The sequence below is a fragment of the Kryptolebias marmoratus genome, linkage group LG14, assembly GCF_001649575.2.
Source record: "Kryptolebias marmoratus isolate JLee-2015 linkage group LG14, ASM164957v2, whole genome shotgun sequence".
NCBI classification, from domain to species: Eukaryota; Metazoa; Chordata; class Actinopteri; order Cyprinodontiformes; family Rivulidae; genus Kryptolebias; species Kryptolebias marmoratus.
Window position 1 is genome coordinate 5,396,195 of NC_051443.1, and position 27,926 is coordinate 5,424,120.

Here is a 27,926-nt window from a genome sequence, read left to right on the forward strand (position 1 = left end):
AAATGAGTTTCCTCCGCAGGGTGTCTGGGCTCTCCCTTAGAGATCGGGTGAGAAGCTCGGTCATCCAGGAGGGACTCAGAGTAGAGCCGCTGCTCCTCCACGTCGAGAGGAGCCAGTTGAGGTGGCTCGGGCATCTGGTGAGGATGCCTCCTGGACGCCTCCCTGGTGAGGTGTTCCTGGCACATCCCGCCAGGAGGAGGCCCAGAGAAAGACCCAGGACACGCTGGAGGGACTATGTTTCTCGGCTGGCCTGGGAACGCCTTGGGATTCCCGCGGAGGAGCTGGCCCAAGTGGCTGGGAAGAGGGAAGTCTGGGTCTCCCTGCTTAGGCTGCTGCCCCCGCGACCCGACCCCGGATAAGTGGAAGACAATGGATGGATGGATGGATGTTCGCGTATTTGGAAATAGTTTTTATGTGGATCTAAAGAATTTAAGTTTATTGTTGTGTTGTGTAATACTACTCCAAGCCGTTAGGAGGAGACACTGACAAGAATAATAAGAAAACGGTAGGTCAAGAGTGAGCGATGATACTAGGGAGATAACGGCGTGGTGCTCGTTTGGTTAGATTGTACTTGATGAGTTACGTCAAATAAATGCACTGAGTTATTCAAGGATGTATCTTGTTTTACACACGATTACAAATTGGCGACGAAGGATCCTGCGTGTTTTTTTTTTTTTTATCTGCTGAAGTTTTCTTCCTGCTGGATTAGCATGGCTGCTAACGTCCATCCACCGCCGTTGTTTTTACCTTGCCCAGGAGAACCTGCTCTACCATTCAACATGTAGATGCATATGTTCAACAACTATAGCTCATGATTAATGCAACAGGGAATGCTTGGCCTGACGCAAGAAAAAGAGCGACTTTATTACACTTCTTAGGAGTCGAAGGACAATGAACTTTCTACTCATTAACAAACACAGGTGACACATTTTCCTCTGCTGTTGCTGATATAGAAAAACGCTTTACACCGAAAGTCAACATTGTTGTAGAAAGGCATGCTTTCAGAAAGCGAACACAATCACCACATGAGACCGTTGAGCAGTACGTGACTGCCTTATGTGACCTTGCTTTGAAATGTGACTTTGATGATAAGACTGAAGAAATGATCCGTGATCAGTTGGTTGAACACATCTTCAACTCCAGAATAGGAGAGAGACTCCTGCTTGAACCTGATTTGACTCTAGATAAATCTATTACTCTTGCAGCACAAATGGAATCGGTGGCTTACCAAGCTAAAGCGTTAACAGCTAACAACGATGGCCATGCCCAAGCCATACAGTCCCATTCATACTCAGCTACAAAAAATAATAATTCTGTTCTTCGACCTAACAAGGCACCTTCTACTGCATCAGCTTCTGCTAAAAGCTGCTTTAGGTGTGGTTCAAACAAACACCTGGCTAACTTCCGCCAATGCCCAGCTGCTAAAGCTACATGTAATCTCTGCCAAAAAGTTGGTCACTTTGCCCGTGTCTGCTGCTCATCTAAGACAAGACAAGTCCGTGAAGTGCAGCTACCAAATCTGACTGTGCTGTATTTGAGAGACACTTTGCATGCATCAAAAACCCTACAGTGTGACATTGAATTAAGCACCACAACTTCACCTACCAAGACTCTTCGACTCACTGTTGATACAGGCTGTGCAGTTTCAATAGTGTAGCAACAAACCTACAAGGAACATTTTAATGAAATACCACAACACCCCCTGACCTTCGCTTAGTTACTTATACTAAGAAAACATTTCCTGTACTCAGATGTTTACAAGTTGAAGAAAGTAGGGGAACTATTACTACACCAGCTACTCTTTTTGTTGTAAAACAGGGAACTACTCTTCTTGGCCGAGACTTGATGGAAGCACTGCACATTTGCATCACTGGAAACACTGTTCTTCCACCGTGCACTGCTCCTGCTGCTCCTGTGATGACAACAAATGCATCACCTGCATCATTTACCTCTGCTGCTGATATAGGCTGTGTGAAATCATTTGTTCATAAAGTAAGACTGGATCCTACAGTTAAACCTGTACGACAAAAGCTTAGACGCCTTCCCTTCACAGTGAGAACTCCAGTTTCAGCCGAACTGAACCACCTCCTCAAAGCTAGAGTCATTGAAGACATTGATGCATCACCATGAGTTTCACCAATTGTAGTAACAGGATGCAAAACAGGAGGAATACGATGTGTGCAGACCTCCGTGAACCAAACAGAGCTGTTATTACAGACTGCTATCCCCTACCACACGTGGATGAGTTGTTTGTCAGTCTACAAGGTGCAACACTGATTTCTACAATCGACTTAGCCAATTTATACTACCAGCTACCCCTGCATGAAGGTAGCAGAGATTTAACTGCATTTATCACACATAAAGGTCTTTTCAGATTTTGCAGAGTTCCTTATGGCCTTGCCTCCGCTCCCTCCACATTTCAAAAGATGATGGCAGAGATTCTCCAAGATCTTCCAGCTGTCCAGAATTACCTGGATGACCTCGTCATCTACGGTAAAACTTCTGCTGAGCATGACAGCAACCTGACCGCCGTCCTCCAAAAGCTCAAAACTGCTGGTCTTGTGCTGAATGAAAACAAATGTCATTTCAGAAAGACATCTTTACATTTTTTGGGTCATTTCATAACTGCAGATGGCATTCTACCAGACAAAGAACACGTTGATGCTGTTTTAAATGCTCCTCCTGCTGCATTGAGAGCCTTCCTGGGGTCTGTATCTTGGTACTCCAAGTTCTTGCCCAATTTCGCAACCATAGTGGCACCTATGCATTCTTGTGGAAGTGGGGCAAGTAACTATGCATGGACTGCAGAAGCACAGACAAGCTTTGAAGAAATTAAGCAGCTTCTGGTGAACAGCCCTGCTCTTGCACTGTTTAATCCTTCTCTTCGTATTGTGATATCTACTGATGCCAGTGATTACGGACTAGGAGCCATTTTTGCCCAAGTTCAGCCTGATGGAACAGAGAAATCTTTGGCCTTCGCTTCTTGCACACTGTCTGCAACCAAACAAAAGTACTCAGCTGTTGAGAAGGAAAAACTGGCATATGTGTGGGCCACAGAGAAATGGAGAACATATTTGTGGGGTCGACGTTTCACCCTTTGGAAAGACCATCAAGCTCTGATCACACTTCTGACCACAAAAGGAATGAATTTAGCTGGACTGCGCATTGCACGATGGTCAGCTCGCCTGCTGTGTTTTGATTATGATGTCATCTACAGACCTGGCTCTCAGAGCTACATAGCAGATTTCCTGTCACGCCTGCCTCTGCCTGCGATGTCAGATCCTGTACCAGATTTGGATCCAGAAATGGTGGCTCAGATTTCTGCTACTGTGTCTGTTCTTCCTGTTACTGACTTTGATTCAGCTTGCTTCTCCTTCCCTGAACTGACAGATCTGTGTACACAAATGGAAAAAGGCTGGCCTGCCTCCATTAAATCAGTCAGTGATACACTTGCTCCGTACTACAAGATCAGAAATGAACACTCCGCTCATGGTAACTACATCCTCAGAGGTATGAGACTCATCGCACCACTTTCTGTTAGACATACTCTGATTACACTTGCACATGAAAGTCATCAAGGGATCGTGTGCACAAAACAGCACTTGAGAGACCTCTACTGGTGGCCAAAAATGGACACACAAGTTCAGGATGCGATAAAGTCATGTGTCATATGCCAGTCAGAAAATAAAACTGCCCAAACACGCCCTGCTCCTCTTCAGCCTGTACCACTGCCAGATGGGCCATGGAAAAAACTTGCACTTGACATTGTAGGTCCATTTGACATGACTATTCCTTCTTGCAGATTTGCCATTACATTGACTGATTATGAACTTGCTTTCTGACATACTGTCACTACGAACGATGTTATTCAATTCTTATCATCTGTTTTCCGTCGCCATGGCAACCCTGAGAACATTATGACAGACAATGGCACTTAGTTTACATCTGGAGCCTTCTCATCATTCCTCCAGAATAGAGGAATATCTCACACCACAACATCTGTCTACTATCCAGCTGCCAACGGTGTCGTTGAAAGGTTTCATTGTGGCCTCTGTACCTGCATTCAAACTGCAATCCAACAGTCTACGCCATGGAAAGACACGGTCTCAGAATGGCTTCAAGTATACCGTGCAACACCCCATACAACTAAATCCACCAGAGACTTTGTTATGTCTTAAAAGTTATGTAGAAACATAACTGTTTCATAAAATTGTAAAAGGACTGTTAATACAGCTATTGGTTACTAACAGGGGTTAATTTGTTTTATTACAGAAATACTGAGAGAAAATCTAGTTAAAATTAAGGGTTTATGTAATCTTTATTAGTACATTTGTTTTATATTTCTGTTGCTATGAATATGCAGATAATTTCCAAATGCATTTGGATAATGGGTTGTACTCTTCAGGAAATTCTGTTCAAGTATACATTGGAGGAAGTTTAAATCTTAACAAGGGAGGAAATGTTGTGTTGTGTAATACTACTCCACGCCAATAGGAGGAGCTGCTGACAAGAATAATAAGAAAACGGTAGGATGAGAGTGAGAGATGATACTAGGGAGATAACGGTGTGGTGCTCTTTCAGTTAGTTCGTACTTGATGTGTTACGTCAAAAAAATGCACTGAGTTATTCAAGGATGTGTCTTGTTTTCCACACCATTACACTTCTGTTGTATAAAGTTGGGTCTCATAAAGAATATGACGTACAGTGTGTTCCTGTTACATGTATTGAGTATATATTGGGTTGTATATATTGGTTATACTTCACCAACACAATATGTACACAACCGAAACCACATGACATTGTGAACAACTTCATATTTATACGGTACATCTACCAAGAACAGACCAGTTGTAAGGAAATGGACAGGAAATAAATAATTACAATGCCTAATACACATAAAATCACCATAATTACACCACAGTATCATGGCAAAGCTGACCAAGGTTGCCACATGTTCCTCAAAATACAAAATTGTTTCATATTTAACATTAATATTGTGTCTCCTGTTTTAAATCAGCATGGGACAGGGATTGTTCTGTAGTTTCGAGTTGTGTTAAGCATAGCATCATTCTGTCCACATTGAGCATCTTTGTCAATCAGAGCCAGAGGAGGTGTTGATTATTAGTGGAAAGTCAGAAAAGAACGTCAATAACTCGCCCCAAAACAGCCCTGCGTTTTCAACTGAAACATACAAATGTGAGTGGGAGGATTCAAATACGTCTAGAAAGTATTCAGAAAAACAAGTTTAAAGCTAACTGTAAAGTATGTTGGTCAGTGTTTTCTGTGGCACACGGTGGCCCGGAAGATGTGCTGCATCATTTTAAGCAACAATATTCCAACTGCCAGAACAATCAAGACCGAAAAAGTGCAACTCAGTTCTTCATAACACAACTCTCCCCTGAGGCTGTAAAGACAGCTTTTTAATCTCCTCTGTTTTTCTAATTAATAACATATATTTTTATATGTGGCTGCCTATTTATTAGCAAACAGCTTTAGATGAAGGTACCATTCCATGGAACTGATTGACATCCCACACCTTTCCCTAAGGACTGGTTTTCTTTTTTAATTAGGTTTTCACCACAATTAACTGACCTTTTTAGTAACTTTAGGCTATTTATGATGTGATTTGTTCATAAAAGTTTAGTAATGTTTATTGGCAGACACATAAACATTTATTTAATACATAAATCAAATAGTTCCTATGTGAAAGGAACAACTTTGAAGCATTATTATAATAAATATTTCCAAGCTGTAAAATTGCATCCTTAAATACAAATGGATTAACAGAAAGCAATACTATAAAACTGCATGAATAAATGACACTTTACTACTTTACATATGTATAATAACAAATAATGTAAAATTATGACAATACAAAAACCTGAGTTTTGTGGTTACCTTTGATAGTTTTTGTGTTCTGTATTTTCTGTTAAGTTAATTCTCTGTACCTCCTTGTGTTTTCTGCCTCTCCTCAATACTTTTGTTTGTTCTCTATTCCTGCCCCGCCCACTCTCAGCTGTTCTCCAATGTAACCAGCCCAGGTGTTGTCCATTCTGTGTGTTAGTCCATGCTTTTATATTGTCTTCTGCGTTCCTCCTCACGTGTCAAAGCATTAGTTATGTCCTCAGGTGTCCTTGTGGTTTTAAGAAAGAGAAGGTCTTTGTTTCGCTGAGCTCTCCAAGTCTGCATTCTGCATAACAAGAATCCCGAAGTTTTTGAAACAGGTCATTTTGCAGACACCAGAAAACATTTAGTTATTGTCAAAAAACGGCTGGCTGTTTTTTTTGTTTTGTTTTTTGTTCTTGGACTGTTTCTAGAAGCAGTAGATACCCACGGCCCAAGGCCCAGCTATGGTAGGCAGCCTTTTTTTTCTGGATGAAATACAGGGCAAAGTGTTAGCATACCGTTGGTCAGCATGAGACTGTGTAACATTACTGTTAGGTTACTGCTATGTAACTTCAATTATTATGGTGCATATGTGATGTTTAAAAGTTTATGCTATAAAACTTTTCATAATGACCCACAAATTTGTAGCAACCTGCTGGCGCTCATGTTAGACCACTAGAGCAGTGGTCTCCAATCCTGGTCCTCGAGGGCCACTATCCTGAAAGTTTTACTTGTTTCTCTGTTCCAGCACACCTGATTTGAATCAATGGATGATTAAGAGCCTTCTGCAGAACATGAAGAGGTAATTTAACAACTGAATCAAGTGTGTTGGAGCAGGGAAACAAGTAACACATGCACAATAGTGGTGCTCCAGGACCAGGACTGGAGACTCCTGCACTAGAGCATCAGATACTTAAAGAGGTGATGTTGTGACACTATTTTCTTACAGCTACGTATTGCAATATGACATAGAAATGCAAGGCACAAAAGTGAGATGGGGGTATCAAGCTTAAAAAGTTGCAGGGTGAACGTTTTTGTTTTGGTTGAATTTTTAAGACATGTTCGTTTCTTTCAATTTTCTGTGTGTAATGCGGTGCAGTTGGCTCCAGTTGTTGTTCAGGTATTGGTGGTGGGGCCCCTAGTGCTTCATACTTTAATGCATCACACTAATCGGGTTACAGACCAAAAGAACATAGAGAAAAAAGGAGTATAAAAACAAACTTAGAGGAAAAACATTACTATTTCAAATTGATGTCATAAATGAAGTTGTTGCAAATGACAGTGCTTTGCAGTGAATTAAAACCCTTTGGAATTCCTCCATCTTTCCAGCCTCACAACCTAAACTAACATTTGCATTTCCTAATTCAGCAGATGCTTTTATTCAAAACGACTTGCAGGTGAGGAAACACATTTGAGTTTTGGCACAGACAGTGATCCTGGCATGAGAGTTAGATGCCATTTAAAAGACAGCCAAGGTGAAACAGGTACAGAAGTGCAAAATAAGTGAAATTTCAGCATGCTTGAGTGCTAAGTGACAGATGATTATATGCCTTTTGAACATAAAAGTCTTAAAAAAAACCTTGAATAAGAAAAGGACACCCCTGCTGTGATGGATAATAATGTTCTTTTTAGCTTCAATGTGCACTGCCTAAAACTCTTGAATTTATAAGTATAATTAAAAAAGATCAGCTGAATGAAAGGGCCAGCAGAGAGGAAGCAGCTTTACTTTTGTTCTTTTAGCCTACCTGTCACAACATCAGTGAGCTCCTGAGACATGTGCTGATTCTGGTGGACCCATTCTCCATTACACTTGAAGAAGATCTGGAGCGCAGGCCGGGCTTGACACCGCAGCTTGATGGGGTTGCTTTTGATAATGTAGGCATCAACGGGCTCCTCCAGAAAGCGGGGCAGGGTCCCAGACTGGCCATGATGCAAGGCTTCACCTCTGGGGCCTGAAGAAAAACACAACCACCAAAAAAGATTCAAACATAACAAAATGTAGGGATTATGGATTGTTTAATTATTTAGAGTGATATGATGCACAAAAATAATCACAGTCTGTTTCCTGAGCAGCAGACAGACAACCTGCCTTTCTGTCCACCCCTAACTTCATTCTTTCTCTTCCTCACCTTCAAGATCAAAATATTCTCTACTTCATAGTCAAGCCTGTTATTTTCAACCTCTGATGCATACAATAAAAAAAAAGAATTCACCATTATTATAGTCTTGTTATACAGTCATTCACACAATGTTAAAATAATAAATCCTCCAGAGCATCACAGTGTTTTATCATTTATTACAGAAGAATGTGTGCAAACAAACAGCAAACATATTGATAGTAAAATATATCTGCTTTCTGTTTTAATAATTTAGACTGTTAGTTCTCTGTGTTCTATCCTTATTATGTTGAGGTGATTAACTCTCCTGAGAAATGGTAAGCTTTGGGTAAGTTATCTCAGTTTCCCCAAGGCATTGGTGTATGTTATGTTTATCAAAAAAAACAAAAAAACAGAATGCATCGGTAGAAATTAATCTTAGTTAGAAAGCAAGAAATCACAATTTCATATAAGTTTTTGCAGCTTTTTTATTACAGTGCACTTTTTATAGCAGCACATAATCACCATCACTACATAAAAACTTGACAACTCTAAATTATGCAAGATATTTCAAATTCACAAGTTTTTAAACAGAAAGCAAAATTTACAACTGCTTTTTCTCTACAGCACAACCTTCTTTAATATGGGAGATGGTCATGTGGTCTGATGAATCAAAATCTGAAATTCCTACTCAAAACTGAGGATAACGAAGAAGCAGATTACCCAGGTAACAGCTCCAAAACATCACTGCATTAGTAGTATGAACATGAACCAAGTAGAATATGTTGCTATCCTTACTTCGTGAGAATATATGACTTTTTAAAGATCTACAACATGCAAATGTTACAACAGAAAAACATTTTAAATAAAGAACCTGGTATTCCTTCAGAAAAATGAACATTGTCTATTGCCTCTTCTGAGTTATAGCTGGTTTTGCCAAACCTTGTAAATGTTATACACAATGTCATGGACCACTGCAAGATCATGCAAGATCTGTCAGCGCTCAGTAGTATTGAGAATGTCTCTCAGCTACTAACGACCAAATTTCAGCTCAATGTCTGTAAAACTGACCGAGTCAGTTGTGGCAGCCATTTTGAATTAGGCTGAGTCCAAAAGTTAATCAGTTATAGATGTAAATTCAATAATTACTTCCTGAAAGTTTCATTAAGACTCATCTAGTTGTTCATGAGATATTTTGTTGACAGACACTGTTCACCACAATAGTTGATACAAAAGTTGTAAAAACAGATACTGTGCAAAGTTAATACTTAAAGTCTAAGTTTGAGATCACGCTCAGCTACTACCACACCACATTTTAGCTTAATATCTATGAAACTGACAGATATATAGCTATTTTTGTGTTTTCTAAAGTTGTTTAGCTGTGGCTGCCAACTTGAATGGAGTTTACTCCAAAACGTTCACTAAAATTTGTTCAGTGGTGGTAGTACCACAGAAAGGTAAACATAAGTGCATAGATACATGGCCAAAAACATTCTTCTTTTTTTACCTTCGGTGGCAGGCAATAATTATGACATAAATATCAGGCACTGAACTAGCTGAAATTTTATATTTAAAAAAAATGAGACAACATTTTGCTTTCAAAACTGTAGCAGTAACAAAAAAGCAATAGTGTTAACGGATGATGTAACACAGGACTCAGTATGTGCCAAATGCATTAGGCTGGATTTCTGAAATTAAAATTTAAAAGACAATGACATTTACATTTTTCATCACACATTATGTTGCTCTTGTTCTAACAATTTGCACATGAATACATTCCTGGGCCTGTTCACTCTTTTTAGCTTCATTCACTTTACACCACTATCTCTTCCTTCATATTTACAAAGCAAATTATAATAATTATATTCTGGTACAAGCACACCCACCACCTCAGCAAGGGTGAGTAGCTTGTACTTTTTTGCATCAGAACACAGAAGATCTCGCTGCACAATATGAATCTGATCATCTATCACAAACACATCAGGCACAGAGGTGACAGAGAGAGAGAAATGCTTTTTTCCACAGTGAACTCCAGATCATAAAGGAGAACAGAGGCCCTTCTTAAAACTGTGATATTAGCCTCTATATGTGAAGGTCTATCTGCTGAAATGCTCTACAGTCATAAAGTTTCTATTCTAAATGTCAAACAGCAACAACTGGATTTTACTCACTTTTTGACTAATCACTGGAAGAGAATGAATTATTTTTTTCCTGACATGCCAGCTCTCTTTTTGTGAATGTAATGGTGCAGCAGATTCCTTCTCTTCTTTTGTTTTTTCTCCTGAGATGTAATTACCACCAGCTCTCAGGAGACAGTAAATACTCGATGCAAAATGTGTATATATCCTAAGCAACTCTGCTCTTTTAAAGTCAGTCTCGTTTAGCCTCAGGAGTTATTTACCTAAATTTGGGTGGGTTTTCCTCGAACTGCAATATAAGACATCATTTCAATGTTGGCAAATTGTGCCAGCACAGAGAAAAGCTGTTTGGTTGACAACCAAGAATGATGCGCAAATCTCCCTTTGAAAGGGCTTTGTGAAGTAGGCAGATGTGCAAATCCAAAACGTGTGCAAACCATAAATAATTTGCCTTTGTGTTAACATGATGACCGTCCACCACCAAAAGGTGAAGGAGGATGATTACGTTTTTGTCTGTATGTGTGTGTGTGTGTGTGTGTCTGTTACCAAAATATCTAATTAACCACTCAACAAATTTTAGTGAAACTCTCAAAAAGTAATCATTGAATGTACATCTACAACTGATTTACCTTTGGAGTCAACCCCATTCAAGATGGCATTAAAAAAACACAAAACTGGTTCTAAGTCAGAGAATTTTACAGATACTGAGCTAAAATTTGATGTGGTAGTAGCTGAGAGTAATTCACAATGCCTACTCTGACTGTGACATCTCGTGATATCACACAGGGCTCTCAAAGCGTAGTTATTGGATATGCATCTATGACTGATTAACCTTTGGAGTCAACCCATTTCAAGATGGTTACGCAATCTTAGTCTAACAAAATTGACTATACCTGAGGAAATGTTATGGATATTAAGCTAAATTTTGGTGTGGTAGTAGCTGACAGTCATTCATAACACATATTTCAAGCTCTATTAGATCATGCAAGGTCATGCAAGATATTGCATGAGATTGTACAAGGTTTGATCAAAACAGATACAATCCAGTCATTTCTCAACGTGAGACGATCTTCGTTTAAAACTCTAGCATGAAAGGCAGCGTCAATTGAATATGCATTCCTTCAAGTAATGCTAGGCTTTTAATTTAGTTAAGAATCCCATATTTTTTAGGGGGTGGGGTTGGAATTAATGCGGATAAATTAAAATAAGCAGCTCATTAAAACTTTGCCAGATCCACATTAGTGCCATAAACTTTTCTTTGATCTTCACTAAAAACAGTTAACTCGGTTAAAAGACAGAGGCAACACATTAACAGGCCTTCTTCCTTTTTTGCTCTGAACCTTTCAGTCAGCACACGTTCGGCTACATCTGAGGCCCACGACTGTAATTATACTCTGACTAATCCGTTAGTTTGCTGGAACCTCTTTCATGCAAGTGTGAAGAGTTTACTGAGGCAAACCATCCCGCTCCCTCCCGATCCCAGCTCCCTGCTGCACTCTCCATGTTTCGGGTGCACCTCTGAAAAGCCTGTCAGGATTAGAAAAGCCACTCTCTCCTTTTCTCCAGCTAATCTAATCCTCCTACCTTTCCTGCTGCATGTCTCCTGATGGAGGGAAATAGATAAAAGGGTCTCTGTGATTCCCTGGCTGAGAAAATCACAGCACTTGTTCAGCGTTCCTCTTACCTCTATGCGACACATTCACATTCTCTCCCTCGTTCCTGGATCTGGAGCCGAACAAAGAGACATGCTTTTAATTTCAAAAAGACTAGCCCTAGGCGAGCTTCTCTTGTACGGAGCGCTCCACTTTGTTTCGCGCGCGCAGAATTGACACGGTGTATTTGTGTTTCGATAGATGAAAAACATAGCTGGGTTTGCGGAAGCCAGGCAGTGATAGATGGGAACAATAATACACAAACACATAGCTGCCACTCTAAAAGCCCTTTAAGTAACAACACGCCTGATAATAGATCATCATAATTAATGCTTAACGGGGCAGTTTAATGCCACTCTAAAAGCTACAGTGATACTGACAATTATTTTAGGTTTGCATTACAGGTTCACTGTAGTTAGTAGTATGTTTAAAGCTCAACTGTGATTACCCACTGCAAAAAGACGTGGGCAATTATACTTTTTGCCCATTCTGTGAACCTGTTTCAGCAGAAAATCTCTGGAAGAATTTCAATGAAACTGGCAGAATGTAATTACTGGATGTACATCAACAACTGATTAACGTTTGGAGTCAATCTAATTCAAGATGGCTGCTACAGCTAATCAACATTAGCCAGTACAAAAATGAGTATAACTCAGTCAATTTGACAGACATTGAGCTAAAATTTGATTTGGTAGTAGTGGAGTCATTTACCACACATACTCTGAGTGTGACATCTCATTATATTGCAGGAGAATGCGTATAAAGTTATTTTCAAGGTTAGACCAAAACGGCTATAACATCATTGTTTCTCAACATCAAATGATCATAGATTAAAACTCTAACATGAAAGGCAATGGTATGCAATCCTTCAAGGAATGCTAGACCTTTATTTCTTTTCAGTTTAGCTGCTGGGATACGTTTGCAGCAGACAGATTAAAGGAGACACATGAAAGAAAACTGGTGCCATTTAACCTCAGGCTGGTGGCTTACAAGCACTTAACTATCCCTGGAAACTGTGCAACATTGTCTCTGATCATAAAATTGCTAAATATAAATCACAAAGTGTAAAAGAGAGCAGCAACTATCCCTTATTTTTTATTGTACATGTGTTGAACCATACTGTGATAAGACCCTGCGGTGCAGCGGAGCAGAGCATCAAGATGCTGTTTGACATTCTCCCAACATTTGCTCATTTACATGTTGAGGCCGGCGCGGGGCAGTTATTGGTTCATCTCGCCTCGATATGCTTCAGCGCCGTCATTCAGGAAGCCACTGAGGCCTACGCTTCACACTTTTCACAATGATCTACAACCGATGCTTCGGTCTGGCAATAACACATAAGGGGCACAGATACATTTAGCCAACTCCAAGAGAAAACAACATATCACAGCCAAAGGGCTGAGTGATGGCTCTATTTTCTCTTCCCGTCTCTGCCTTTGTGTCTGCCTGCACGTAAACATTTCTACAGGGAACACAAGTTTTGCAATATCTTGTGAAGAAACTAGGTGGGGGGTGGTATGAGATTCTGACAGTTTCTTGAGCAAAAAAACAAAACAAAATACAATTTCACAGTATTACGGTACTACAACAAAATTCTTTTAAAAGGCAACAGAATTTATTTGGTTTGATTTTAAAAAATGCATTTAGTATTATTTTTGCTGCCTACATATTATCACATATTACTTAACATGAATTATATTTTACATATGATAATACTTAATGTAATTTTTATTTATAGTTATTTCAATTTTAATGCACAGATATAGTAAAACCCCAATTCTGAAAACATTATGATGTTGTGGAATATGTAAATACAAACAGAATGCAATGATTTGCAAATGTCCTAAACCACTATTCTATTCACAATGGAACATCCCTTCATTTTTTAAACAAATGTCTGTACACATCTAGGAACTGTCGAGATTAGCTTCTGGAGTTTTTTGAAGGAAATGTTGTCCCATTCTTGTCTGACAGAAGATTCCAGCTGTTCAAAAGTTCTGGCTCTTCTTTGCTGGATTTTTGTTTAATGATCTGTCAAATGTTTTCAAGTGGTGAGAAATCTGGACTGCAGGCACCAGGATTCTTCTACTACAAAGCCATGATGTGATAATGTAGTATGCAATCTAATATTGTTCAACCCTTCCCTGACAAAGATGTTATCTGGGTGGGAGTAGTGCTGGGCGATATAACGATACATATCGTGGGAACGACAGAAAAGTGTCTATCGTGATATATTTTCTTCTATCGTCTCTATCGTTTCTATCATAATTGTATCAATGATTCATGTAAATATTTCATAACGTAGGCTACGACGAATGTATTAGTGTTGTCACTTTGCATACATTCAGTTTATATAAGNACCATATTCTGTGACCCACCGTATATTGTGTCGGCATTTAAGTCATAAGTGCTGAAAGATGGAGACGCATGAAGTATCAAACTCGGGGTCGCAACAAGTAGAGACAGCTAGCAGGCAGCCCAAGAAGAAAGACTTTTACCAAAACGAGTGGGGGACGTCTGTGATTTGGTTCAAGAAGTCCGACACGGAGCAGAAAAAGGCAATATGCTAACTCTGCTAATGCTAATGCTAACTCTGCTAATGCTAATGCTAATTCTGCTATTAGAGTGTTTTCTCATCTGATGCCAACATAACCTCTTCTATCATTTAAAGAAGAACCACGAAAAAATAATATTTAACAATCCAAAAACTGGAAGGTCAAACAAGTTGTAAAAGTTGCAAAAAGTGAAACTATAGCCGGCCGAAGATAATGGAGTCTGTTGTCATTTGATACTGTTACGTCGTAACAGGTACATATATATTGCTGCACTAAAATGCAGCGGATCTCATTTGTGAAAGTTCAGTTAAATGTCACTTAGAAATAAAGCTTGAAAAAGGTAAGAAATGAGATTATTTTTTCATATTTTTCAGAGAATAACTGACAACGTACGTAATTGGGGTATATCGTGATATATATCGTTATCGTGATATAAAATTATCCATATCGTGATATAGAATTTTTTCCATATCACCCAGCTCTAGGTGGGAGCATATGTTGTTCTAAAACCTCTCTATACTTTTCTCTCTATAGATGGTGCCTTTCCAGATATATAAACTGCCAATGTCAATGGCACTAATGCACCCCCATAGACCCAGAGAATCAAGCTTTTGAACTGTGCGCTGATAACAGTCCAGATAGTCCCTCTTATCTTTAGTACAGAGGACATGGCGTCCATGGTTTCCGAAAAGAATTTTAAATTTTGATTTGACAAAATTAAAAAAAAAATAAAAACTGTGTTTATGACTTTTTAACACCATTATATACCTTGAAACTGGTAACTGGTCCATGCCTAAAAGAACTTTTCACCTAAGTACAGCAAAAACTCCTGTTCTTCATATGCAAAGATTATAAACAGTTGTCTTAATCTTTTATTTTAGTTCATGATGCTATAAATGACTGAATTGCTGACACACAGATTGAGAATGAGGAGACACCTACACAGACACACAAAGATACAGCTGTCGCTCTTTGTAATTTTTTTGTTCCTCTCAATTTTCTGCTTCAGAGTTCAGCTGCAAGATCAAGTGGGTACGTGGACGCTTTACTTTTATTGTTGTTTTTGTTAGAACTTGGCAATTTTACTGCGCTGGTGCTGGAAAACAAAATATTTCCCTAAAGTTTTTGAAAATGATTTCATCTGCTCAGAAGGGTTTTTTTTTTTTTTTTTTTTTCCCCCTTGTTGTTTTTGTATAATTCATCAAATTTTAGTGGGTGGCAGCTCTGGGCATAAGGGGAACCAGTTTACCACCTGGACTCTAAGAACAGAGCCATGTTGTTGTGCTGAAGTGGGGGATTTATTTTTTGAAACAAATCAACCTTTACTTTAATATGCCCCAAACCTATTTGTTTCAGCCCTAATGGTGCCTTCACAGATGTGCAGGTTAGTCATGCTGTGTGACCTTTGAACCCTATGCTCTGCTTCCACCCAGATGGTCATTCTCTTCTTTAGCTTAGATACAGTGTCAGACTTCCTGTGTCTTACTGAATGTACAAGTTGAGCAGGCAATGTCAACTGGTGGATTCCTGATAGATGAACCGATTAACCTTTATTTTGTGTTTGGGTCAAATTTGACCCATTTTCAAGTTTAGATATGTAAAAAGTACTGTTTGCTTTTTAAAATTATTATTATTGGAACAAGGCTTTATGACATTCTCAAAAACATCTATTTTAACACAACATAAGAATTTATTACCATTTTAGTCAATTTTGATGGCCGAAACATTGTGGTGTTACAGGTCAAATAAGACCCAGCAGAGAATACTAGCTGTTGCATGCATCATTTGGGTTGCTCTGTGTATCAAAAATGGCTCACTTTGCCCGACCACACGCACACAGACTCATAGCTACCTAACACTACGCCTTTCCCACGTGAACACAAACTTTCTAGCAGAATATTGATAAATTTTGACAGATGATAAACAATGGCATCTATTAATAGGTTTGGGTGAGATGTAACTGGTTTCATTCTGTAGTAACATTAGCCAACATGAGCAAGAAATTTACTGTCAATAGGGCTATTAATCTTAGCTTTGGTCACAAGAGTCATACTGAGGGCAGACAGCAAACCAAACTTAGGATGTGTCTGAGGAAGAGGATGATGTTCAATATGACTTTAAACAAGGCACATTTGATGAAGAGGAGGATTTGTGACAAAAAGGTGGCAGCAAAGGTCAAAGGAAAGGTTTACAAGACAGTGGTGAGAGCAGCTATGTTGTATGTTTTAGAGACAGTGGAACTGACAAAAAGACAGGAGACAGAACTGGAAGTGGCAGAGCTGAAGATGCTGAAGTTCTTCTTGGGAGGGACAAAGATGGATAGGGTTAGGAATGAGGTCATCAGAGGTACAGCACAGGTTAAACGACTGGGAGAGGCCAGACTGAGATGGTTTGGACATGTGCAGAGGAGGGACAGTGGGTATATTGGTAGAAGGATGTTAGAGATGCAGCTGGCAGGAAAAAGACAAAGAGGAGACGTATGGATGCTGTCAGAGAGGACATGGAGGTAGTTGGAGTGAGGACAGAGGATGCAGAAGACAGAGTTAGATGGAGGAGGATGACTTGCTGTGGTGACCCCTGAAAAGGGAACAGCCAAAAGAAAAAGAAGAAAAAGACTTTTGATGAAGAGAACCCAGAAGAGACATCTTCAAATCCAAGTCCTTATAACATGCAATGCAGAACATCAACAGAGATCAACATCAAAATGACTCCGTGGCCTAATAGATATGGTCAAAACATCAAGACAACATTTGAGCTATTTATACCACCATTTGTGAGAAGATCCTGCTTGTGATAACCAACATGGAAGGGAGAATGATGTTTGGCAATGGAGATCAACAAAACACAACTGGATGCTTACACCAGAATCCTGCACCAGGAACCAGACAGGGCATGCCGGGGGGAGCAAGAGAACAAGATGCCAGTCCTGACCCTCCAACCAGAACAGAAAAAAACTTTTCACACATGTAAGAAACATGTCTGCAAGTAGCATATTAATTCAGTCATATTCATGCATGTAAAAAAACACCACACACACACACACACACACACACACACACACACACACACACACACACACACATACACTTAAATGTTTTTCAGTGTTCAACTGGTTTAATTTTCAATTTGTCCTTGCTGTTCTGAGTAAAATAAAGATGGTTTTATGCATAAGGAAAGACTCTTACAGTTCATTTTTGACTTTTAATGCCACAAATGTCCAAATAGTTAATAATCAGTAAAAATAATAAATAAATACATAAAAATAAAGCAAGCAGCATTTTTTTCTGATAGGTGTGCTCTCTCTTTATTGCACCCTAAACAGATTCTAGACCCCCTGTATCAGATGCAGCAAAACAGCCCCATAACAGAATGTTAATGTCCGTTAAACCAAAAACTCAGAAGCAATGACTGAATTTTATTAGTTGATTTGTAGAATTTCTTTTCCTTTTGTTACTTTTGTCAGTTTCAAGTTATTCAAGGACCTACATGTTTTTTTTAAACACAATCCCATCTATAAAAGGCTTTTAAGTGTTGAAGCCTCTCTTACAAAGAAAAAAGAATAACAATAAAATAAGATAGCCTTTCTGTTTCTGCCTGCCTGCTTGATCCAGACAAACGCCTGAATCAGATTTCTTTTGTTTTATTTTTTCAGTGTTGTCTGCTTTTGTTTACCAGTTCTGCCTGAACTAAGCAACATTTTTCCGACTTTAACCTGCAGGTCCTTTCTTTTAAGTTCTGTCCTTTGAGTCTAAAACAAAAAAGAATGACTGATTTCATTCATACAGTCCAGTGATGCAACAGCACATCCCCCTAAAAAACATTATTTCACAAGAAAGTGAATTCTGGTGTTATTCTTGACTGGAAAGTCATTTACGGTATCATGTTATTTTTGCAGTACTCTTGAGAGAACACCACTTAATGCATCGATTTTTTTTTGTTAATAATTATCAAAAACAAAGTTCATAAAAACAGAAAAATCGTACAACTTTCAAAGTGTTATTTAAAGCAATTTGTAATTTTCTCACAACTAAGCAAATTACCATCTATTCTCTAATGCTTCACCATAATCCTTACAAAGCAAATGTCTGAAAGGCCACACATGATACAGGAGAAGGGCTACATTTATACACAACCTTGAGATACTGTGAGATCTTGCAAAATGTGTTAGCCCCCAGAGTATGTTTTCAATGACTTCCAGCTACTACCACACCAAATTTTAGCTCAATATCAGTAAAATTGACTAAGGTGTAGCCCTTTTTGTGTTGGCTAATGTCAGTTAGCTGTGGCAGCCATCTTAAATTAGATTGACTCCAAAGGTTAATCAGTTGTAGATGTACATCCAAAGATTACTTTGTGAGGGTTATTAAAATCCATCCAGTGATTCATTAGATATTTTGCTAACAGACAAAAAGGGTTTATGTCAACAGTTAATGGCAAAGATTTACACAAAAGTGTTGTGCTTAGAGTAAATATTGGAGATGATACTCTGTGTCTACCACACCAAATTTAAACCTAATATCTGTAAAATTGCTATTAGAGCTATTTTTGTGTTTAAGGACTGTTGACTATGACAGCCATCTTGAATAGCGTGACTCCAAAAATTAATTAGATTAGATGTACATCCAATAATTATTTTTTTGAAAGTTTCACAAGACTGTGTTCAGTGGTTTACACATATACACACACACACACACGGGGGCAAAACCTAATAACCTTTTTATCTTTGGCAGCCGGTGATAATAAGACTCAAACGCTTGTATTACTGAGTGAGCAGATTTATTATTTGACCAATGGGTTTCAACTCATAGCCTCTGTCAAGGTCACTCAAGCAGCATCATTGTGACAACAGTAACTGTGCTCTACTGGCTCCTCACTTGCAGGATTTAAAAAAAAAAATTTTCTTCACACAAACAATAATGAGGGAGGCAGATGTCAACTGAAGAAAACATTTTTCATTTTTCTGCTGAAAGTTTGCGGTCAGCTGTCTAACTGTGCCAACAGTCTCCGAGGCTCCAGGTACGCTTTGACCCAAAATGAGGTGGTGAACATTCTGTGTAGTTCCCTTCCATTTGGCTGAGGACAAAAAAAAAGAAACCCAAAACAAAACAAACAATAAAACCTTACAAAAAAAAAAACAGGAGACCAATGTCTTGTTAGTGCTAATTTATTTCCCAAAGATAAAAAAAAAAATATGTCAAACTAAGACTCATATCCAGATCTTTCTGAGCATGTATTAACAGCTGCATGCTTATCAAAACAGCCTCTAGACAGACGGCTCAGCATTCTTTGAAGGAATGCAGATCACCTGCCGCCTTTCATGCCAGAGTTTTATGATGAAAAGTGATAGAGTTACAGGCCTTGTAATGATGTTATGTATGATCTTGTGCAATATTGCAGGATCTCACAGGTGTTTGCAGTGAGAGTATGTGCTGAGGATGACTTTCAGCTACTACCACCACCAATATCTAGCTCAATATTGGTTATCGTGTTGGCTCAGATCGATTCACTGTGGTGGCCCTTTTGAACTGGGTTGACTCCAAAAGTTAATCAGTTGTAGATATTTATCCAGTGATTACTTTCTGAAAGTTTAATTGAAAACCATTTTGTAGTTTAAAAATATATTTTTCTGACAGTTGACTTTTATAGTTATTAAACATACTTTTAAGCTAAGATGTCATGCAATGTGTAGTGCTTGGAGGGTGTGTTGAGAATTAGTCTCAGCTAAATCCACAACAAATTTTAATTCAGTATGTAAAATTGACTGAGGTATAACTCTTTATGTATTTTGATTAGCTGAAATGGCTATGTTGAATTGGGGTGACTCCAGAAGTTAATCAGCTGTAGATGTATATGCAGTGATTAATTTCTGAGGATTTCCTTAAAATCTATCTAGAGGTTCATGAGATGTTTTGCTAACACACAGAAAAACAAAAACACACATTTTAGGACTGGCCTTTTGCATTTTGGCAACACTGAAGAAGCCAGTGTTCAGTTAACATCTGATAAATGCAAAACAGTGCATGTCTGAAAAGGGTTTAAAAGTGAAAAATAAGGCAATATTAGTAAACTCAACTATGTAACAATGATTATACTTATTTCTCTTACTTTATATTTGTGACAATTCCCCTTTCAAATGCAAATGCAATGTTTTTATCATAAAATGAATTCAAGTAGCAACAAAGATAAAAAAAAAACGTTTTTTTACATTACTAAATTGCACTCAGCTTCAAGATGTGGGGACACAGGTGCTTCTCAATTAAACAATCAAGTAATTCCTTCCTAATTATTAAGACTAAGTGGCACAATTAGGCGCTAATTATGTCACCATGGTAACATTTGAGCAACAGGTTTGAGGACTAAGGTGCAGCATTTGTTTGTGAAAGGGTCACATTTGGTGCTCTGATTCATTGATGTAAACACTGACTTTCATCAAACGTTTTCTTTGTAACTACATGCATAAATACAGCTTAGCAATGGTCAACACAGCATTAATTATATATGCCCAGTGCGAGATGCTTTCTTAGGCTGTACTGACGCAAATTTGTGCAGCAGATGGATGGGCTAGTTTGAGGATTAGAGGTGAGGCTAGCAGAGGGGGTGGGGGTGGAAGGAGACTGCTGAAGCAGATGATAGGTGGGTGTTAAAGCTAGCGAGAAGCACTGGGGGAGCATCTGTTCAGATCATACGCGTCCATGGCAGGAAAGGTTTTTCTTTTTTGGGCATTTTCAGAAAATACACTTAGTTTTTTTTTTTTTTTTTTTTTCCATTCAGGAGCTAAGGTTTGTTAGGGTTTACAGGCCTCACATTCACTTCCTGTGCATCTACAAAAGCAACTATGCCAAAACAGAGACGTTTGTGAATCTTTTAAACTAAGATCATGTTATGCTGAAAATAACAAAGTTTGTCAAACTTTGAAAACAGTGTTACGTGCAATCCCATGGAAAATCACAAGATATCACACTCAGATTAGATGTTGAGAATGACTCAGTGACTACCACATCAAATTTTAGATCAATAACTGTAAAAGTGATTTATAGACATTTTTCTGTGTTGGCTAATATCAGTTAGCTGTTGTAGCAATCTTGAATTGGATTGACTCCAAAAGTTATTTAGTTGTACATATACACCCAAAGATTATGTTCTGAAAGATTAATTAAAATGCAATCAGTGGTTCTTGAGATATCTTGCTTACAGGCAAACGGGGTTAACTCCAAAATTTAATGTCAAAAGTTTAAGAACAGATCTTGTGCAATGAGTAACGTAACACTGTGAGTATGTGTGATGTGAACAACTCTCAGCTACAATCACACAAATTGTTTAGAAGAAATCTGTTAACTGACTGAACTACAGCCATTTTTGTGTTGTCTAAGGTCAGTTGACTGTGGTGACCATTTTGACATGGGTTGGCTCTAAAAGGTTACAAAGTTACAAAGATATATCCTCTGCTTACTTCCTGAATGTTTCATCAAAACTTGTGTAAGTGTTCATGAGATATTTTGCTAACAGACAAACAAAGTTGCATCCAAACAGTTACTGGCAAAATTTTAAACCAAGATCTTTCCCAACCTGTTAGCATTCAGAACATGTGTTGGGGATCTGTTTTAGTTAGTATCGCATCAAGTTTTATATCACTATTTTTAAAATAACTGATTTATAGGCAGTTTTGTGGTTTTTAAGTTCAGTTGGTTGTAGCTTCCTGACCATATTTAGTGTTTTCAAACAGAATCTACAATCAAACCCAGACGGGTCCTGTGACAAGCTGATGTCACAACCATGTGTCGTTCTTATCACCCTTATTCACACAAATACTCTTCAACAAATCTGTCTTTACAGTCTGGTTCAGATATGGTGACATTATCACAACATGTTGCTAAGCTAAAGCAGGAATGAATTCATGGTAACCAGGCAATAACCGTAGGTTACATGATCGCTCAATGTCACATCTTTGTTTCCTTTGTCCTTTTATTCCCTTTGTCCACATGCAATATTCAGAGTATATTCAGGGATGAATATCATCAAAGGTCAAACTCTTTTCCATATCACATTTAGAAACAGCTCCTTGTTCTCCCAACGTGCTGTACACACAATGCAGTAAAAATAAAAATTAAGATAAAAGCACCACAGAATTATGTGCATACATATACAAAGAAACTATTATATAGCAAGTAAAAAGAGCATGCACAGACAGACAGACCGACAGAGAGATAGATCCATCGGGGAGACTCCTTCGGGGAACTTAAAAATGTATATGTATGTTCATGTATATATACACACATTGACATAATTAACGTCAAGATCAACTGGGATTAAAATCCAATGAAGAGAAGTGCGTCTTCAGCAAAGACCTAAAACTTTCAAGGGTCTGAGCCCCTCTGATACGGAGAGGCAGAGCGTCCCATAATTCAGGGGCAATGACTGAAAAGCTTCGATCAGCTCTTGTTTTTAATCTGGTAGTTGGGATTTTTCCATCCATCCACCCTACAGCGGAAGCTCATTTCAGCCACTTGTATCCACAATGTCGCTCTTTCAATCATGTTTCTGACCTCGTGACCGCAAGTGAGAGTTGGAGCATTTACACATCAATATATCAAGAGCTTTGCCTTTCAGCTCATCTCCTTCAGCACATCCGACTGGAGCACCACCTCCTTGACTGCAGATGAGACCCCGATCCATTGGGCCACCTTCTGCTCCTACTTACCCTCACTCGTGAATAAGACACCCAACTTAGAGGCAATAACTCACACCCAACCCAGAGGGATTCTTTCGCCTTTTTCCACTGGAATGCTCTCTCTGAGTTGGGGTAGAAATACTTTGAGCTCTAAATCTCTCCTCTAACTTGTGATTTTTGTGCAATGGGAGACACATAAGAAGTACATTTCTTCTCTGTCTCCCAGTCCCTTAAAAACATCATGGCCTCAGCAGAAAGATGCCTGAGTGCTTTGTTCAAATATTGATGCAAACCTCTCATCTGTCATCTCAGGAACCAACACACATGCACACACACACGGACACTCACACTGATCACATGTGTGTCACAACTGAAATACTCCAGGCAGAGACAGTTTTCCTGGCACACATGCTAGATGTCCAATCAAAACAGGAGCAAACAAATGTTGACTCCATTTTGATTGACTGTTTCACTTTTTCACTATTTTCCCTTGTGTTCATTCAGAAAACTTTTTTTTGGCAACAAAGGAGAAAGAAATATCCCATAATGTGGCTTATTTTATTTTATCACCAAGAAGTTTGATCCTCACATGGGAGCTGCTGAGTACAACCAAGTTCTGTTCTGTTTGTTAGCAGAACCTTGAGAAGAAAGGTGGGGGCCTTGTGACACCTGAATACTGGAACATTAAGTTAAGCACGACTTCACCGTCAAGATTTATCTTTAGTAGTGCTGAAGAGATACCCAGATAAGATTTTATTAACAGAAATAAGAGTCATGTCAAGCTACCATCTGAGAGTTTTTTGTTGAAAATATGTTAATGCTAAAACCATAAAGCAGCATCTTTCTGTGCTGCAACTGCTGGAAACTGGCCAGAGAGTCATGTGGCCACATTTTGTAAGAGCAATCGTTGAAAATAACAGCTGATTTTTGTGTGTACAACTTCCAAAACTGTATTCTGGGCCATGCACATTACTTCACTGCCCACCTTTTAAGATGCTTTTATGGTATAATTTTACATTACTTTAATGTTTTTGCATTGTTGCATTTTTGCTTTTATTCTAATTTTAGGACTTTTTATGGTATTTTATTTCATGTAAGTCACATTATAACTTTGATTTGAAAAGGTGCTTTATATAATAAAGCTGTTCTTACTTACTTACCTGCACCCTCAATGTACCCACCTCAGCCCGCTTTGTTCCCACCTTGGCAGCTGCCTCCACCTTTATGATTTAATTTACCGGAGTGCACTTGGCAAATGAAGCTACTGCAGACAGATTTGGACCAGATTGTTAATAATTATTTTTTATTATTGGCATGGTTTTTACATGTGAACATGTCAAACCAATCTCAAATCCTTCTCAGTTTTGTTGCATCTCAATCCCATCTCACGAGTACCAAAGCTCTATTTTGAATGCTGCTTTCCACATGACAAAAACATTCTAGGCTACTACTTCAAATGTCCTCGTCTAAAAGAAACCAAACAAAAAACAACAACAAAAAAAGAAAAAAATAACAGGAATGATAAATAATTATTTTAAAAAAACTGGTCCAAATCTGCTGCCACTCCAGCAGATTACATCATAAAAGTACAGGCAGCTGCTAAGGTGGGTAAAAAGTGGATGGAGGTGGGTACAAAGTACTGTAAATGGCCCAGAATACAGTTTTCAAGCCATCCACTTGAAATAGGTTGTGATTTTCACAAACTGGCTATGCAGAATGCTGCTGAATGGTTTAGTGAGACCACAACTAAAAACTTGACTACTTTCTCCCAATTTTGAGTCACTCTCATGGTGGAACACACTGCTTTTATTCAAGATGTTTTGATATGAGGCCTAATTTAAGGTTGATTATCCACTTGACCATTCTTTTGACCATTCTTTTGACCTGTGTGATGTAAGTTTTGTCATTTGGATGTCTGTCAGGTCCCTTTGTGTGCAGCCCAGGATTTTGTAGCCATGCAGGCTGTGTGTGCCAGCGACACATATGCAGCAATAAAACTCTAAAGGCAGAGCTAAAACACAACAGAAGGGCAAAAATGGCAAGTCAAACCACAAGCAAAAGAAGAAAAAAACAGAAACCAAGGATGCCTGTTTTGTGAAAGTACTGTGAGAAGAATCCCTGTTATCCTACGAGGGCACAAAATTCAGTAAAATCTCTGGTGAGAAATCACCCTAACATCTTTTGTCCTTCTTCTGAATAGGCAGTTGACAAACCAGCATTCTATCACCACTTATCAGGCTGGAGTGTAGAGCCTTCAGTTGAATGCTGTGACGCAGCTGACCCAAAAACAATATAAATACAAACATGTTGACAACGTTTTGTACACGGACATGGAAAACATGTCAAAGCTCTAACACAATACAGATGAAGGCCTTTAGAGGCAGACTGCAATGCAATGGGTAAACAAAGCAAAACAATAAATATCTGAACCATTTTCCAGCATGCTGTTAAAAAGGCAGTTCAGATCTTTTGAAGTGCGTTTCTGTGGAAAGGTTCTAAACAATCAATTTCTTATGTGTTTATAGGCAGCTGTATGAATGACCTCTATTTGAGGAAGTATACTTTAATTCTGGTCAGACTGTTAAGCTAATAGCTAATTCAAGTAGGACCCAAACTAAAGTGGATCACTGCAGTTTAAAAACAACTAAATTCTGAAAAAATTCATAGTAGTTCATGGAAATGATGTTTAATAACCCTTTACAGCAATGTTAGTTTTGTCTTAATATTTACAACTTAGCCAAAGTCTTTGTTTTTCTAAACTTATCAACTGATGAATAATCCTAACTAAATAAGATTCCCAGCAGTTGAGAGTGAAAGTAATTAGAGAGAGAAATGTGAAATGGATAAAAAAATCAGCTTTTTTCTGTTCTTAAACTTGTGTCCTGATGTTTCTCTCTCTTGACACCGCACATCTTTTCCTCACTCCTTTACTTGTTCATAAAGTATTAAGATCTTTGCTGTTGGTATCTGATATTGTCATGGACAGTGTATACAGGGCATACATTGCAAAATTAAGAAAATCTTAGAGAAGCCATAGGCCACATACTATAGGCCAACTCAAGAACCAGGGTCCAGATACAGCTCTTTTAACAGTTTTAATAAGCCCATGAGATAAATGATAAATGCATTAAAAATGGCCTGTCAGTCTGTGACAGAGTAAGTCTCTGTTACTCCCTGTTTTGCTTAAAAAACCGAAGATACTCAGTGCAGACTTCTCGTGGCAATTAGCCATCTATGAGGCAGAGAAAATTAAGGTTGACCCTTTTTTATATATCTTTCATTTTTATATAGAAAAAGAAACAAAATAAGATTGGCCAAACTGATGACTATATAGCAAGTAAAGATTTCAGGTATCTGACTTTTTTTTCTGTTTTTTTTAAATACCATCTACTTATCTTATACCCTCCTCTCCATGACTGTGCCTTGAGATCCTGTCCATGATCACCACAAACAGGATCAGAGACAAAGGGCAGCCCTGGCGGAGTCCAATCTGTACCAAGTATCAACTTTGTGATAAGGATACAGACATAGCTCCTGCTTTGGTTTCACATGGACTGGACAGCCCTCAAAATCAAACCTGGCACCTGCAGCACCCCTTATAAAATGCATCAGGGAACACAATCATAAGCCTTCTCCAGATCTACACTGGACTGGAGAGTCAAACTCCCACAACCCTCTAAGCATCCCTGCAAGGGTGAAGCTCCGGTCCACCGTTCCATGACCATGACAAAAAAACACTACACTCATCGTCCTTAATCCGAGGTTCAACAATTGGCTGGAGACTCCCTTTCAACAATGTGAAATAAAACTTTCCTGGGAAGGCTGAGAAGTGTGATTCCTTAATAGTTGGAACACACTTTCCGGCCTTCCTCTGCAGGCTTTTTTTTCCTTCTTTTTTCTGTATTCTCTTATGTTTGTATGTATATATGTGTGTTTGTGTTTTTATTGAAAGACTTTTTTTGAACTGATTGATAAATTTTTAACAAATGTAGTACTAAGAAAAATTAAAAAAAAAACCTTGGTAGAAAGCAAGGCACATACAACAAACACCAGTGTATCTTTTAAACTTGCCTCTTTCATCAATAAATTATGTTTGTTCTAAGTTACTTTGGGAAAAGGTAACTCATATTTTTATACTGTTTATCAAAAAACATACACAAATAATTCAAAATAAAATCTTGTCAATTAGAGCACTTATTTGCTGAAAATGACAAATGATCAGAATAACAGAAAAGGTGCACACCTCAAGTAATAAAAAGACAACCAGGGTATATTCATTTGGAGACATCACAACACTATTGTTTTACTAAGGTAAAGACCAGAAATCAATATATGGTGTATTAACCTTGATGTTTTCCCAGCTTTCATGCATCTTGGCATGCTCTCCACCAATTTTTCACAGTATCGTTGGGTGACTTTTTTCCACTCCTGGTGCAACAATTCAATCAGCTTAGCTATGTTTGATGGCTTGTGGCCATCCAGCTTCCTCTTGATCACATTCCAGAGATTTCCAATGGGATTCAGATCTGGAGATTGGGCTGTCCATGACAGGGTCTTGATCTGATGGTCCTTCATCCACACCTGAACCCCACTGAAAACATGATGCTTACTGTGTCCCTCTGCCAGTACAACAAAACTTGAACCATTCTTTTTCTTATTTCAAACTTTTCTTTCAAATATTTAAACATATAGATTTTTTTCCAAATACTTTTTGCGTAACTACTATCACTGTTTTGCTATCTATTTGGTCCTGTTGCAAATGGTTAATGATGAACTCAGCAGTTTTTTTAAATATATATTTTTAATTAACAAGTTCCTTGTTAATTAAAATTTGGATCAGGTTATCACCTAATCAGTACCTCATTAAGTTGAATGAGGTGTGCTTGTGTTGGAATTCAACAGACAATGGATGGAATAGCTGTCAAACATGT

At 38.5% G+C, this 27,926-nt stretch overlaps 1 protein-coding gene across 1 annotated transcript in view; it reads right to left on the reverse strand.

Annotated features, from left to right (window-relative positions):
* LOC108242607 (netrin receptor UNC5D) overlaps window positions 1-27,926 on the reverse strand; it is a 340,333-nt gene that overhangs the window by 134,652 nt on the left and 177,755 nt on the right. The window contains exon 2 of the mRNA XM_017427560.3: window positions 7,632-7,838. Within this exon, the coding sequence (XP_017283049.1) occupies window positions 7,632-7,838 (207 nt within the window). The remainder of the gene's footprint in view (window positions 1-7,631; window positions 7,839-27,926) is intronic.